This window comes from Rhinoderma darwinii, chromosome 1, assembly GCF_050947455.1.
Source record: "Rhinoderma darwinii isolate aRhiDar2 chromosome 1, aRhiDar2.hap1, whole genome shotgun sequence".
NCBI classification, from domain to species: Eukaryota; Metazoa; Chordata; class Amphibia; order Anura; family Rhinodermatidae; genus Rhinoderma; species Rhinoderma darwinii.
The window spans coordinates 667,379,309-667,396,537 of record NC_134687.1 but is presented as its reverse complement, the minus strand read 5'-3'; the positions used below and the strand labels follow the sequence as shown (position 1 = coordinate 667,396,537).

At 47.7% G+C, this 17,229-nt stretch overlaps 1 protein-coding gene across 1 annotated transcript in view; it reads left to right on the top strand.

Annotated features, from left to right (window-relative positions):
• LOC142748009 (sphingomyelin phosphodiesterase 5-like) overlaps positions 1–6,229 on the top strand; it is a 31,894-nt gene extending 25,665 nt beyond the window's left edge. Inside the window, exons 6-8 of the mRNA XM_075855131.1 lie at positions 5,089–5,152; positions 5,233–5,365; positions 5,843–6,229. Of these exons, the coding sequence (XP_075711246.1) occupies positions 5,089–5,152; positions 5,233–5,365; positions 5,843–5,947 (302 nt within the window). The 3' untranslated portion in view covers positions 5,948–6,229. The remainder of the gene's footprint in view (positions 1–5,088; positions 5,153–5,232; positions 5,366–5,842) is intronic.
• Positions 6,230–17,229: the final 11,000 nt, after the last annotated feature.

Genomic DNA, 17,229 nt, shown 5'->3' with positions numbered 1-17,229 from the left:
TGAATTTGCTGCAGGTTATTTCTACTGCAAATCCACAGAAATCTTCAGGAAAATCCGCAGCGGCAAATTTTCCCAGAATCGGGCAGATTTTCCTATGGATTTTGTAAGAAGCAAAACAAAATGTCATAATTTTTTAATCTGGTCGGATTATCTGCAGCATTTCCGTAATGTAAATTCACTTTTAAACGGCTGCTCTTTTTTGTGGGTATCCCAGTCTCTACTCCCGAAGCAATTTTGAGACATGGACATCGCAGAAGCGGCCTCCAAGCTCTGTCCAGATTTCCGGCAATTTACCGGAGAGAAATGGTTGATGTAGGTGAACTCTGCAAAACGGAACAGCTCGGAACTATTATCCTGGAGGGCGTTCACATATGTACGGGGATATCTTGGTTGACTCGTTCCGCCTGACCGTTCATCTGAGGATAATATCAAGCGGGAAAGCCCTCCAAAACATGGAGCTAAAATGCGCTCCCCCTTTAGACAATGTGAGTTGGGAGACCATGGAGGCGGAAGATCTGTTTAAAGAAAGTCTAAGCCAACTGAGAAGCAGAGGGTAACCCAGACGACCAGAGAAAGTGGGCCATTTTCGAGAAGCGATTCGTCATCACCCAGTTGGTACTGAAGCCCTTAGCAGGAGACAAATCTATGAATGAAGTTCATCAAGATGTCATTTTATAGCTTGGTTGGAATAGGCATGGTCTGGAAGAAACCCGAAGGTGCCTGACTGGATGGCTTGAACTGGGCATATAAGGTACAAGAAGATGTATTCCAAAACGTCCTGTCTCCATCCTGGCCACCAATACAAGCGGGAAAGGATTTTCACTAGTGCATTTGACTCCTGGATGACCAGGAAACGAATGGACTCAGAACAACACCTTGGTCCTCTCGGTGGTTGTACAGGAGAGACTCTGGTTGAGGCAAAGATGAAATCTGGGTTGATGACATGCAAGATGCTCAGGAAACCAGCTAGATGTATCAAAGGACCTGGAAAGAGTCAATAGGCAAGAGCGAAGTCATACCGAGAGAAGAGGGCCCAACATGCTTGTCCTGGTTTATGTCTCCAGGCTGATTGTAGATACTCGAAGAATCCGCATGGTAGATACTTGTTTTTTCACAACTGTTGGGAAAGAACTGCACCGACCCCCAACAGAAAAAAACATAGACATTATGGATACTGATGGAGGAGGACTGGCGCAGAGTAGAAAAAGGACTTAAAATTAGCAAAGGCATGAACTGTGGAGGTTAGCCAATCTCTGGTATTCGCTCATGGTCGAGTTAGGGCTGTGAGAGTAGTTGCGGATAAACTGACGGTAGTTTTAAAAAATAAAAAAACCTTTTCAGAGCATTGAGACCTGGTGGACAGCTGAGAACTGCAGAGACTTTAAGTGGTCTTTACAAAGTCCCTCAGAAGAGATGATGTACCAAAGGAACTTCTGGAAGAGACATTTCTCTATCTTGGTATACAGAGATTTATTCTGCAACCACAGCAAGACAGATCTGACGTTCTGGTGGTCGGTCCACAGATCCTTTTGAAAAGATCAGGATGTCATCCAGATAGACTAGGACATATTGGTAGAAGACATCCCGAAAGATGCTGAAAGATGGCAGAAATCAAAAGGCATCACGAGGTACTCCTAGTGCCCGTCCCGAGCATCATAGGGTCTGTGCTCCAGGAGTATCTCTGCCTGTTTCTTGGAGAAAACATCTACAAACTTTGTGACCAGGCAGGGGAGAAATTTGTGCAGAGCAGAAGCAGATAAATGCTACTCGATTGCGAAACAATTAGAACCCTGAGGGATGGGGAGGGTTATTAAAGATGGTAGCCAAGCCAGGATTTCGGCAGGTATTCTCCCTTTCTTGAGACCTTTTCTGGAAATGGAGATCCACTCTGGGTGCTAGGGAGATTAGTTCATAAAGGGCTGAGGAAAGATCACGACTGGTTAGTTTCTTTTTGATGTTGCCAGGCAGTTGTTCTTAGAAAGCCACCACAAAAGCCTCATTATACCATGCCAACTCAAAAAAATAGGCCATACTTGCTAAATGGGTTGGTAGGTCAACCAGGTGGTGGGATCCTGCACCATGAGATGCCCACTGTCTACCAGGTGGTGGGATCCTGCTCCGTGAGATGCTCACTGTCTACCAGGTGGTGGGATCCTGCTCCGTGAGATGCTCACTGTCTACCAGGTGGTGGGATCCTGCTCTGTGAGATGCTCACTGTCTACCAGGTGGTGGGATCCTACTCCGTGAGATGCTCACTGTCTACGAGGTGGTATCCTACTCCATGAGATGCTTACTGTCTACCAGGTGTCGGGATCCTGCTCCATGAGATGCTCACTGTCTATGAGGTGGTGGTATCCTACTCCATGAGATGCTTACTGTCTACCAGGTGTCGGGATCCTGCTCCATGAGATGCTCACTGTCTACCAGGTGGTGGGATCCTGCTCCGTGAGATGCTCACTCTCTACCAGGTGGTGGGATCCTACTCCGTGAGATGCTCACTGTCTACCAGGCGGTGGGATCCTGCTCCGTGAGATGATCACTGTTTACCAGGCGTTGGGATCCTGCTCCGTGAGATGCTCACTGTCTACGAGGTGGTATCCTACTCCATGAGATGCTTACTGTCTACCAGGTGTCGGGATCCTGCTCCATGAGATGCTCACTGTCTATGAGGTGGTGGTATCCTACTACATGAGATGCTTACTGTCTACCAGGTGTCGGGATCCTGATCCATGAGATTCTCACTGTCTACCAGGTGGTGGGATCCTGCTCCGTGAGATGCTCACTCTCTACCAGGTGGTGGGATCCTACTCCGTGAGATGCTCACTGTCTACCAGGCGGTGGGATCCTGCTCCGTGAGATGCTCACTGTCTACCAGGCGGTGGGATCCTGCTCCGTGAGATGCTCACTGTCTACCAGGCGGTGCGATCCTGCTCCGTGAGATGCTCACTGTCTACCAGTCGGTGGGATCCTGCTCTGTGAGATGCTCACTGTCTACCAGGTGGTGGCTTCCTGCTCCGTGAGATGCCCACTGTCTACCAGGTGGTGGGATCCTACTCCATGAGATTCTCACTGTCTACCAGGTGGTGGGATCCTACTCCATGAGATGCTCACTGTCTATGAGGTGGTGGTATCCTACTCCATGAGATGCTTACTGTCTACCAGGTGTCGGGATCCTGCTCCATGAGATGCTCACTGTCTACCAGGTGTTGGGATCCTGCTCCGTGAGATACTCACTGTCTACCAGGTGGTGGGATCTTGCTCCGTGAGATGCTCACTGTCTACCAGGTGGTGGGATCCTACTCCGTGAGATGCTCACTGTCTACCAGGCGGTGGGATCCTGCTCCGTGAGATTCTCACTGTTTACCAGGCGTTGGGATCCTGCTCTGTGAGATGCTCACTGTCTACCAGGCGGTAGAGTGGAACTGTGACGTCCATGGGAAGCAGTGCACATCTTTGACCAGATCATTGTTTTGTCCTCCGCTCTTGTAGGAGCCAGTAGCGTGTTTTACGCGAGATAGGACAGACACGACCCGTATCTGCCGGTGAAGGTGCAGGAAGTGTGAGACTGGTCAATGATTTGATGCCGCTTCTACCTCATATCCTCACAGTTATATCTCTCGTGTTGCTTACGTCTTATGTGCAGTACCTGAACAAGGATCCAGTACAGGTCTGAACCACGTTCTAAACTGCACTTCCTGTTTAAACGATACAAGTAGAATTATAACTGCTACTCCCGTGATACAGCAGAGCTGAAGCCGCTTGCTCCCAGCTTACTGACATTGGTTCTTGGATTAGCAAGTTCTCAGATGATGGGTCAGTGGCATATCTCCCAACTTTCAAGTATCGCAAAGAGGGACAATCGATGCGGCGCATGTAGTGTGTCAATTTTTTTTCCTTTTAAGCCACGCCTCTAATCCTGCCCAATACCCACCCATACACACCCGATTTAGTCCACACAGTATCACGCTCCCATAGTGCCTCCCACACAGTATAATGCCGAATCGCTGCCCCACACAGTATAATGCCCTCTAGCTGCCGCCATACAGTATAATGCTCCCATAGATGCCACCATACACTATAATGCCCCATAGATGCCCTATACAGTATAATGCCCCTTAGCTGCCCCCATACAGTATAATGCCGTCTTAGCTGCCCCTAATGCCAGTGCCCACACCACATAGAGCCACAGTGCCCATGTAGATACTGCCACGCATAGTGCCCCTTTATTGTGCCACAGTGCCCGTGTAGGTGGCGCCATACTCCCCTTGTAGATAGCCCCACCTCCCTCTAGATAGCGCTAATACCCTGTAGGTAGTGCCATTGGGGCTCGCACTAGGAGCGGAATCCCTGGCCAGAGCATCGGCAATGCTCTGGCCGGGGATTTCGCTCCTGCAGGAGCCACTGATGTCACTGTCCATATATGGACAGTGACGCCAAGGGCTTCCTCGGGCTCCGCACTTAAAGTAGCGAAGTGCCCGGGGACTCCTCAACGAGTGTAAAAATGCTGAAGCAGGGAGCTGATGGTTCCCTGCTGCAGAATTGGGCTCAACTGTATCTGCATGCTGTGGATGCAGATACAGTTGACACCATGACATACCTCCGGTCGCCTGGGACAGCGTAATACCGCCCGGAATCCGGGACGGTTGGGAGGTATGGTCAGTGCTGATAACCATTAGGGGTGTAGATATTGGGGATTCAGAGGTAGCAGTCACACCTGAGTACTAAGCCCTGAGGTGGCCCAAGGACCCCTCTACTACAGAAGACCGCCAGTATTCTAACAAGCACATGGTAGATGGGGAGGGGTAGGGGGCTAGTACAGATATTGCATTGGGTCTCGGGATCTTCACGTTACACCTCTGAGTTTGGGACCCGCGGGAGATGTGCTGTTCTCGTCCTCAACTACGTCGTAACTTACCGCAGCCCAGCAGACACAATATCGTGACACGTTTATGATGTCCTGATACGCCCATATTCTGCACCATCACAGTGAGAATGATGCCTCTGGTACTCCAGACTCGTTCGTGTCGAGGTCTGAAGTGCCACCTCTCCCCCCCTCAGTATATGATGACTACGTTTCTACCTCCTCAGGGACCCTCCTCAGGCAGGAGCTTCTGTACCATGAAGCCGTGAACACTCCTGGCAGGTTGAAGAGGTGAGTGATGGTAATGAATGGAGAGCCTTGGTCCAGGACTCCCATCATCTCCACCTGATGATTGGACTGTCTCGTTGCAGCACCCTCCAGTCAGACAGTGAGCGCCGGCTTTACGTGGCTTCACCACTACCTCAGGATGATGGCGGCGAACACTGGACGGGACGACGTATCGACTATATTCTGTACAGAGAGACGGACACTCTGCTGCCAGCGGTGAGTATCTGACCGGCAGCTGCACCGACCCTGAGCTTACCCAATGGAGCGGAGCAAACCTGCCCCCATGATTGACCTGGTCTGTGGACTTACCAGACCGTAGAATCCAGCGCATGCCCACGAACATTAGAACTACTCTCCCCTATAGACACGCCACTGTGCCCATGTAGGTATTGCGCCGAGAACCAGGCCACCATATTGACAGGAACCGTTTCCCTATATCACCCTCTACGGCGATGAACGTGTCCTCCAGTTTCTTTATAGAGATCTGCCCATCGATCCCTACGGGGGGCAGGGCTGATAATGGGCAGAGGGTTCTGTATCTGGGAGGAAGCGCCATTGATCTTCCTGAGATCTCACAGTATATTATGAGTAATGCTCATGGCCCCGTCCACCTCCCCCAGGCTCATAAGTGGAGTTCCCCTTTAAGTCACCTCCCCCTTGCCGTTTCTCACTCAGTTTTTGTCTTGTTTGTAGGTCGTTGACCGGTTCCAGTTCATCACACGACTGGCCGGCCTCTCGGATCACATCCCCGTGTCCCTGCACCTGTCCTCCTCGCTCCCGGAGAGCGGTGCCCTGTGATTAGCTGCGCCAAGGACCTCCAGACACCGATACCTCACTGACGGCCGCTGACTCGCGGAGATCAGAACTGTATGAAATAAAATGTTTGATATGATGATTGTCATCCGACAGGTCCTCCTGGGTGGAGCCCTCACATCTTCTGCTCATCTGTTTCCAGGTTCTCCTCTGTGTGTCAGTGTTCACTGTACTAGCATTCTATTCATAAACCCAAAGTTAGAGATCTGCAACGGGTCAGACCCGGGCCTGTCCTGAAAAGGGATGTTCAAGTTTCGGCAAATAAATGTTATTCTTTGTGTAATTAATTTTGCAATTTCTGTCTCGACTCCTCTCATTTTTCAACATCTCTGCTTTGCTGTCATTGAATAGGAGTCTGCATTGTTTAAGTGATTAGAGATGTCACTTCGTTCTAGGATCAGGCAGTTACATTTCTACACAGATCCATTGTTCTCAGTGGAGATAAGCGGCCACCAGTGGTGTCAGGCAGCCGCTTTGCTTTATTTTACATTCCCCATAAAGCAAGATGTGATCTAATATAACCTGTGTAATCCTGATCACACAGATCATATGATCGATCAGATTATAACTCTCAGGGTATGTTCACACGGCAGCGTCCGTAACGACCGAAATTACGGGGCTGTTTCCAGGAGAAAACAGCCCCGTCATTTCAGCCGTAACGGCATGTGCAGGCGCTTGAACGCCGCGTCCATTACGGAGGCAACTGGAGCTGGTTTTCCATGGAAAACGGCTCCATTTACGTCTGAAGAAGTGACATGACACTTTTTTGGCGCGGGCGTCTATTTACACGCCGTCTTTTGACAGCGACGCGTAAATATATGCCTCGTGTGAACAGACAAACGTCAGCCCATTGCTTTCAATGGGCAGATGTTTGTCAACGCTTTCAAGCCGTAATTTCGGACGTAATTCCAGGCGTAAAACGGCCGAATTACGTCCGTAATTTAGCCGTGTGAACATACCCTCACTATCCATGAAACCAATGATTGGTCAGAAAACACTCCCCCCGGAGTGAGATAACAGCCAGAGAACCGGTAATATCAAAATTATAGATGCCATCGTTTGCGACTTTCCACGTCAGATCATGATGCTCTAAATTATAGGGGTAACATGTTATTAATCCAGGGGCTGGGCCGGGACGTAGAAGAAGAGAAGCCGCCATCTATGAGTGCCACCCCAGGAGAGGTGAATAGGGATATACCAGTATCCGTCTCTTACATCTCGTGAATGTCTCTTGTCTGTCTCTTATGTCTTGTGAAAGTCTCTGGTGTGTCTCTCGTCTGTCTCTTACGTCCCTCGTCTGCCTCTTACATCCCTCGTCTGCCTCTTACGTCCCTCGTCTGCCTCATACGCCCATCGTCGGTCTCTTACATCTCTCGTCTGCCCGTCGTTTGTCTCTTACGTCTCTCGTCTGTCTCTTACGTCTGTCTCTTACGTCTGTCTCTTACGTCTGTCTTACGGCCATCGTCTGCCTCTTACGTCCATCATCTGCCTCTTACGTCCATCGTCTGCCTCTTACGTCCATCGTCTGCCTCTTACGTCCATCGTCTGCCTCTTGCGTCCATCTTCTGCCTCTTACGTCCCTCGTCTGCCTCTTACGCCTCTCGTCTGCCTCTTATGCCCATCGTCGGTCGCTTACATCTCTCGTCTGTCCGTCGTCTGTCTCTTACGTCCATCTGCCTCTTGCGTCCCTCGTCTGCCTCTTGCGTCCCTCGTCTGCCTCTTGCGTCCCTCGTCTGTCTCGTGAATGTCTTTATACCTTGTGGCGGAACGGGTGACTGAACACCCTCTGGTGTCACCTATAAACACACAGAACACCCTCTAGTGTCACTGTGGCGGAACGGGTGACGGTTACAGGCATTGTACCCAGATAAAGGTTAAGCCTGCCGCAAACCGTCGCACTCCCGCCATCCGGGTGCCATAGCTTAGATGGCGCCCGGTGCTAGATGGGGCTATGTCCCCTCAAACTGCATTACGTTATGTTTGATAACCAGTTGTTTTATATTGTATTGTATTCAGTGCTGCTTCATTGTCCTCCCCCTCTAGGGTTAATCTTATACTGAAGGAGAATGAGTCACAGACTGAGAGCGGGAACTTGTTTAATGTAAATAAGAAAAAGGAGGGGGCCTGTTTCCTGAGGGAGGGAGGGGTGAGTGAGGGATATCGTGGTGCTGTGAGAGAACTGAGTTAGTTGCTGCCCAGGAGCGGATGAGATAGCAGTGTGAGCTGCAGGCAGGGGCTGTCTACCTCAGAGATGGTACCTGACCTAGGGACAGTAATAGAGGACAAGTGCTGGAGTCCCATCTAACTAAGGAGGATCTGGAGACACCCCAAAGGATGAAAGGTACAGTGGAGAGACCCCATAGTGAGGTGGCCTGTCCCATCCAGCCCAGAGGGGAGAAGCAGCGATGCATTGGTTCTGTGTGTGTCTGTCCCTGTTAAGAAACGCGCCGCTGTGGCTTGTCCCCTGTTAATCTGTGTCGCCTGAATCTATCGCCCACATTCTCTTGGCGTAAACCGACCCCCACTGACCCGGTTTCGCCACATACCTAAATACCTGAAGCTCCCGCGGGGGTCACCAATAACTTCTATTTCCCGTCCTTTGACACGACAGATTTTCCCAGTAAATATTTATTCGGAAACTTTGTCCTCAGGGATAATAGGATGAAAAATCTCGTCTGGAGACGTCGGGGTGAGAGAATCTCCCTCACAGCCGGAATCTCCAATATCTCCTGTAAATGCGGGGGGGGTAGAGGGCACCCCGGTAGTGAGAGGGACATAAGGCACCCCGGCAGATGAGATATAATGGGCACCCGGGGTAGAAGGCAGAGGGCACTCCTAGCAGATGAGGTATAGTGAGCACCCTGTGGGGTTAAAGGGCACATCTGGCAGGAGTGGTATAGTGGGCACCCCAGGGCGGTAGAAGGCACGCCTGGTAAGGAGGAGGGCATAGGGCACCCTTGGCCTCCATATCGAGCTCGCTGCCACGTGTTGCAGATACAGGCGACACTTTAATAATATTAGGATCAGGCGCTAGAGGATTGGCATTGGAGAGAGCGCGGACGTTTCCGGTTTGATCTTTGAATGTACTGTAAATTTGCCGCGGTTCCTGAATCTGAATATAGTTTATATTGAAGAATCACGTTTCTTTTGCAGGTTGAATGCGCCAATCCTCGTAGTCCGCCCCAGACCTTTTTTTTTTTATGAAACCCCAATAAAGGCTTGAAGTTTTAATTAGCCCGACAGCTTGGGATGACCTTGAAGCGACTAAATTATTGACGTGGAGATAGGTACGACACCCACGGACCTCATACCTCACAAACACGTGGCAGCATAAAATCATGTGCCCGGACCAGATCAGTTCTTACCTGGAGAAGTTACAATCCTCGTCAACATATTATTTCTTGCCCCCCCCCCATGATGTCTGCTCCCCCCCTCACTTCTGTCCGGAGGATTGTTGCTGCTACTGCACGTTTGCTCCATATCATTTATGGTGGAGTGCGCACATGTGTTACATCTACTACCATGTCTTCGATGCCCTGGAAATGGAGACATCGGGTCCATCACACCAGATAGTACACCCTATATCACCTGATCCAATAAAGTCTGGTGACATTGTCCACATCTCTACTACTCCATCCGTTCCACCAACCACTACTACTCCATCCATCCACCAACCACTACTACTCCTTCCATCCACCAACCACTATTGCTCCATCTATCCACCAACCACTATTGCTCCATCTATCCACCAACCACTACTACTGCTCCATCCTTCCACCAACCACTACTACTCCATCCACCAACCACTACTGCTCTATCCATCCACCAACCACTACTGCTCCATCCAGCCACCAACCACTATTGCTCCATCCATCCACCAACCACTACTGCTCCATCCTGCCATCCATCAACCCCTACTGCTCCATCCACAACCACTACTGCTCCATCTATCCTCCAACCACTGCTACTCCATCTATCCACCAACCACTGCTGCTTCATCCATCCACAAACTGCTATTGCTCCAGCCAGCCATCCATCAACCACTACTACTCCAACCATCCAGCAACCACTGCTGCTTCATCCATCCAGCAACCACTGCTGCTTCATCCATCCACCAACCACTACTGCTCCATCCACCAACCACTACTGCTCCATCCAGCCATCCATCAACACCTACTGCGCCATCCATCCACCAACCACTACTACTCAATCAAGCCATCCATCAACCCCTACTGCGCCATCTATCCACCAACCACTGCTGCTCCATCCAGCCATCCATTCAACACTACTGCTCCATCCATCCACCAACCACTACTGCTCCATCCAGCCATCCACCAACCACTACTGCTCCATCCATTCACCACTACTGCTCCATCCAGCCAACCACTACTGCTCCATCCAGCCATTCACCAACCACTACTGCTCCATCCATCAACCACTACTACTCCATCCACCAACCACTACTGCGCCATCCACCCACCAACCACTACTGCTCCATCCAGCCATCCATTCACCACTACTGCTCCATCCAGCCATCCATCAACCACTACTGCTCCCTCCTTCCATAAATTACTACTCCTCCATCCATCCATCCACCCACAACATCTGCTCGATTCGTCCACCACTGTTGCTCTCTCCAAACAAAACCAGTAGCCCTAATGTACCTTTAGCATATAGGGTACATGTGCACAGCAATCCCGTCCTGGTTCACAGATGTTCCCTTAGCAGAATAAAGAAGCACCATATTTTTAAAATATAATCCAGACAGGTGAAGTTTATTCACACAACCTCCGTGGAGTGCCAGTCATTTATATCATCACATATGCAAATCAGTAATTACCCATTCATGTGGAGAACATGTACAGAAGCTTTACAGTATAAAAGATGATAAATCCCCATCATATATTCCTCTATTTTATTATGTAAATGAAGAAACAAACTAAGTACCATCAATATGTGTGAATACAGAACAGTACAAAATTCATGGCGTCCGGCAAGAGTAAGAGCGCGTGCGCCCACTGGGACGCACTACAGTCACTAGAGCAAAAAGTGGTGAAAAAGGACAGAAAAGCAGAGGATCCGTCCAACTGATCCCAGAATAATGCCCCAAAATACCGTAAAAAGTAGGCAGCAGTCACGTCTCCGTACAGTGATTCTTAAGGCAGAGCTCGAGAACGGCCAATGAGCCGAAACGTTGCATGAGCGGATTAAGAGCCACTATATTTATCGTCAGACGTGACTGTGGTCTGTTTTTTACTTTATTTTTGGACTCTACAAGTTACTAGGCAGCAGATAAGCAAACACCTCCCGCCTTCCTATAATTCAAATACGTTGTTGTGCTGATGCATCCATTGAACGGTGCGTGCACCATGTTGATTCTGCGCATGTCCAATACACTACAGCGTCCTGGTCCTTGAGATAGAGATGTTGCGTGCAACCAAGTAGCTTCCTCATGTAGCTTACACCCCTTCTTAGTCAGTAACGGAGCGGAAATATGTCCGGGGAACAACAAATGCGCAATTCAAAGGAATAAATCCATTATAATTCAGAAGCCGTGTACGCTGCCACCTACTACCCCATATATAACCCTGGAAACAGATCCCATTTACGATGGCCCCCGGAAGCCGTATTTCCCAGAATATAATGTAGAAATGGAGCACATGACCATCGTGTTTCCCTCCTAGTTAATACCCCGGTCAACACATCTCCATCTATGATGGAGTATTCAGATCATACTTATTGTGAGTGAGGAGGATTATGGCCGACGATACAATGGTGGACTAAAGAATGAAATCGATGTGTAAAAATTCTTATTACGTTGCTACGCTGGACCGGTTCTAGATCACAATAAGGAAACGGTTAACGTCTCCCTGTGATTGCTCCCGGGTAGGATGCGAGGGTCTTAAAACCTATGGACAGTTTAATATTCGTTCTTTGTCACTTGTAGACGATGTACACAGTAATTGGAGATGGAAGTTGACGACACGACTAATACTGGGGCGATTTCTGGGACTATTGACGGATATTCGATAGTTGTAATAGATATCACACACTTGGGCAAATGTAATACTATTATCTATAAATACAGGAGGATCGATTCAGGAGTATAACATATAGGATACGCTCTATTCAATACTGCGTCATAAAATGGCCCCAGAGTCCGAATACTTCATCATAGATGGGGATGTGTTGACCGGGGTATTGACTAGTAGTGAAACACGATGGTCAGGTGTTCCATTTCTACATTATATTCTGGAGTATACGGCTTACCGGGTCTGTATAGTACATCATAGATGGGGATGTGTTGACAGGGGTATTGACTAGTAGTAAAACACGATGGTCATGTTCTCCATTTCTACATTATATTTCGGAGTATACGGCTTCCCGGGTCTGTATACTCCTTCATAGATGGGGATGTGTTGACCGGGGTATTGACTAGCAGTGAAACACGATGGTAATATTCTACATTATATTCCGGAGTATACGGCTTCCCGGGTCTGTATACTCCATCATAGATGGGGATGTGTTGACCGGGGTATTGACTAGCAGTGAAACACGATGGTCATATTCTACATTATATTCCGGATGATACAGCTTTCCGGGTCTGTATACTCCATCATAGATGGGGATGTGTTCACCGGAGTAATGACTAGTAGTGAAACACGATGGTCATATTCTACATTATATTCCGGAGTATACGGCTTCCTGGGTCTGTATACTCCATCATAGATGGGGATGTGTTGGCTGGGGTATTGACTAGTAGTGAAACACGATGGTCACGTGCTACATTTCTACATTATATTCTGGATGATATGGCTTCCCGGGTCTGTATACTCCATCATAGATGGGGAGGTGTTGACCGGAGTAATGACTAGTAGCGAAACACGATGGTCATGTTCTCCATTTCTACATTATATTCTGGATGATACGGCTTCCCGGGTCTGTATACTCCATCATAGATAGGGAGGTGTTGACCGGGGTATTGACTAGTAGTGAAACACGATGGTCATGTGCTCAATTTCTACATTATATTCTGGATGATACAGCTTCCTGGGTCTGTATACTCCATCATAGATGGGGATGTGTTGGCTGGGGTATTGACTAGTAGTGAAACACGATGGTCACGTGCTACATTTCTACATTATATTCTGGATGATACGGCTTCCCGGGTCTGTATACTCCATTATAGATGGGGAGGTGTTGACCGGGGTATTGACTAGTAGTGAAACACGATGGTCACGTGCTCCATTTCTACATTATATTCTGGATGATACAGCTTCCTCGGTCTGTATACTCCATCATAGATGGGGATGTGTTGACCGGGGTATTGTTTAGTAGTGAAATACGATGGTCATATTCTCCATTTCTACATTATATTCTGGATGATACGGCTTCCCGGCTCTGTATACTCCATCATAGATGGGGATGTGTTGACCGGGGTATTGTTTAGTAGTGAAATACGATGGTCATATTCTCCATTTCTACATTATATTCTGGATGATATGGCTTCCCGGCTCTGTATACTCCATCATAGATGGGGATGTGTTGACCGGAGTAATGACTAGTAGTGAAACACGATGGTCATGTTCTCCATTTTATACATTATATTCTGGATGATATGGCTTCCCGGGTCTGTATACTCCATCATAGATGGGGATGTGTTGACCAGGGTATTGACTAGTAGTGAAACACGATGGTCACGTGCTCCATTTCTACATTATATTCTGGATGATACAGCTTCCTCGGTCTGTATACTCCATCATAGATGGGGATGTGTTGACCGGGGTATTGTTTAGTAGTGAAATACGATGGTCATATTCTCCATTTCTACATTATATTCTGGATGATACGGCTTCCCGGCTCTGTATACTCCATCATAGATGGGGATGTGTTGACCGGGGTATTGTTTAGTAGTGAAATACGATGGTCATATTCTCCATTTCTACATTATATTCTGGATGATATGGCTTCCCGGCTCTGTATACTCCATCATAGATGGGGATGTGTTGACCGGAGTAATGACTAGTAGTGAAACACGATGGTCATGTTCTCCATTTCTACATTATATTCTGGATGATATGGCTTCCCGGGTCTGTATACTCCATTATAGATGGGGATGTGTTGACCGGAGTAATGACTAGTAGTGAAACACGATGGTCATGTTCTCCATTTCTACATTATATTCCGGAGTATACGGCTTCCCGGGTCTGTATACTCCATCATAGATGGGGATGTGTTGACCGGGGTATTGACTAGTAGTGAAACACGATGGTCATGTGCTCCATTTCTACATTATATTCCGGATGATACAGCTTCCCGGGTCTGTATACTCCATCATAGATGGGGAGGTGTTGACCGGGGTATTGACTAGTAGTGAAACACGATGGTCATGTGCTCAATTTCTACATGATATTCTGGATGATACGGCTTCCTGGGTCTGTATACTCCATCATAGATGGGGATGTGTTGACCGGGGTATTGACTAGCAGTGAAACACGATGGTAATATTCTACATTATATTCCGGATGATACAGCTTCCCGGCTCTGTATACTCCATCATAGATGGGGATGTGTTGACTGGGGTATTGACTAGTAGTGAAACACCATGGTCACGTGCTCCATTTCTACATTATATTCTGGATGATATGGCTTCCCGGGTCAGTATACTCCATCATAGATGGGGATGTGTTGACCGGAGTAATGACTAGTAGTGAAACACGATGGTTATGTTCTCCATTTCTACATTATATTCTGCATGATACGGCTTCCCGGGTCTGTATACTCCATTATAGATGGGGATGTGTTGACCGGGGTATTGACTAGTAGTGAACACGATGGTCATGTGCTCCATTTCTACATTATATTCCAGATGATACGGCTTCCCGGGTCTGTATACTCCAATATAGATGGGGATGTGTTGACCGGGTTATTGTTTAGTAGTGAAACACGATGGTCATGTTCTCCATTTCTACATTATATTCCGCATGATATAGTTTCCCGGGTCAGTATACTCCATCATATATGGGATGTGTTGACTGGGGTATTGACTAGTAGTGAAACACGATGGTCATGTGCTCCATTTCTACATTATATTCTGGATGATACAGCTTCCCGGGTCTGTATACTCCATCATAGATGGGGATGTGTTCACCGGAGTAATGACTAGTAGTGAAACACGATGGTCATGTGCTCCATTTCTACATTATATTCCGGAGTATACGGCTTCCTGGGTCTGTATACTCCATCATAGATGGGGATGTGTTGGCTGGGATATTGACTAGTAGTGAAACACGATGGTCACGTGCTACATTTCTACATTATATTCTGGATGATATGGCTTCCCGGGTCTGTATACTCCATCATAGATGGGGAGGTGTTGACCGGAGTAATGACTAGTAGCGAAACACGATGGTCATGTTCTCCATTTCTACATTATATTCTGGATGATACGGCTTCCCGGGTCTGTATACTCCATCATAGATGGGGAGGTGTTGACCGGGGTATTGACTAGTAGTGAAATACGATGGTCATATTCTCCATTTCTACATTATATTCTGGATGATACGGCTTCCCGGCTCTGTATACTCCATCATAGATGGGGAGGTGTTGACCGGGGTATTGACTAGTAGTGAAATACGATGGTCATATTCTCCATTTCTACATTATATTCTGGATGATATGGCTTCCCGGGTCTGTATACTCCATCATAGATGGGGATGTGTTGACCGGAGTAATGACTAGTAGTGAAACACGATGGTCATGTTCTCCATTTCTACATTATATTCTGGATGATACGGCTTCCCGGGTCTGTATACTCCATCATAGATGGGGAGGTGTTGACCGGGGTATTGACTAGTAGTGAAACACGATGGTCATGTGCTCAATTTCTACATTATATTCTGGATGATACGGCTTCCTGGGTCTGTATACTCCATCATAGATGGGGATGTGTTGACCGGGGTATTGTTTAGTAGTGAAATACGATGGTCATATTCTCCATTTCTACATTATATTCTGGATGATACGGCTTCCTGGCTCTGTATACTCCATCATAGATGGGGATGTGTTGACCGGGGTATTGTTTTGTAGTGAAATACGATGGTCATATTCTCCATTTCTACATTATATTCTGGATGATACGGCTTCCCGGCTCTGTATACTCCATCATAGATGGGGGTGTGTTGACCGGAGTAATGACTAGTAGTGAAACACGATGGTCATGTTCTCCATTTCTACATTATATTCTGGATGATATGGCTTCCCGGGTCTGTATACTCCATCATAGATGGGGACGTGTTGACCAGGGTATTGACTAGTAGTGAAACACGATGGTCATGTGCTCAATTTCTACATTATATTCCGGAGTATACGGCTTCCCGGGTCTGTATACTCCATCATAGATGGGGATGTGTTGACCGGGGTATTGACTAGTAGTGAAACACGATGGTCATGTGTTCCATTTCTACATTATATTCCGGATGATACAGCTTCCCGGGTCTGTATACTCCATCATAGATTGGGATGTGTTGACCGGGGTATTGACTAGTAGTGAAACACGATGGTCATATTCTACATTATATTCCGGAGTATACGGCTTCCTGGGTCTGTATACTCCATCATAGATGGGGATGTGTTGACCGGGGTATTGACTAGTAGTGAAACACGATGGTCACGTGCTTCATTTCTACATTATATTCTGGATGATACGGCTTCCCGGGTCTGTATACTCCATCATAGATGGGGATGTGTTGACCGGGGTATTGACTAGTAGTGAACACGATGGTCATGTGCTCCATTTCTACATTATATTCCGGATGATACAGCTTCCCGGGTCTGTATACTCCATCATAGATTGGGATGTGTTGACCGGGGTATTGACTAGTAGTTAAACACGATGGTCATATTCTACATTATATTCCGGAGTATACGGCTTCCTGGGTCTGTATACTCCATCATAGATGGGGATGTGTTGACCGGGGTATTGACTAGTAGTGAAACACGATGGTCACGTGCTTCATTTCTACATTATATTCTGGATGATACGGCTTCCCGGGTCTGTATCCTCCATCATAGATGGGGATGTGTTGACCGGGGTATTGACTAGTAGTGAAACACGATGGTCATGTGTTCCATTTCTACATTATATTCCGGATGATACAGCTTCCCGGGTCTGTATACTCCATCATAGATTGGGATGTGTTGACCGGGGTATTGACTAGTAGTGAAACACGATGGTCATATTCTACATTATATTCCGGAGTATACGG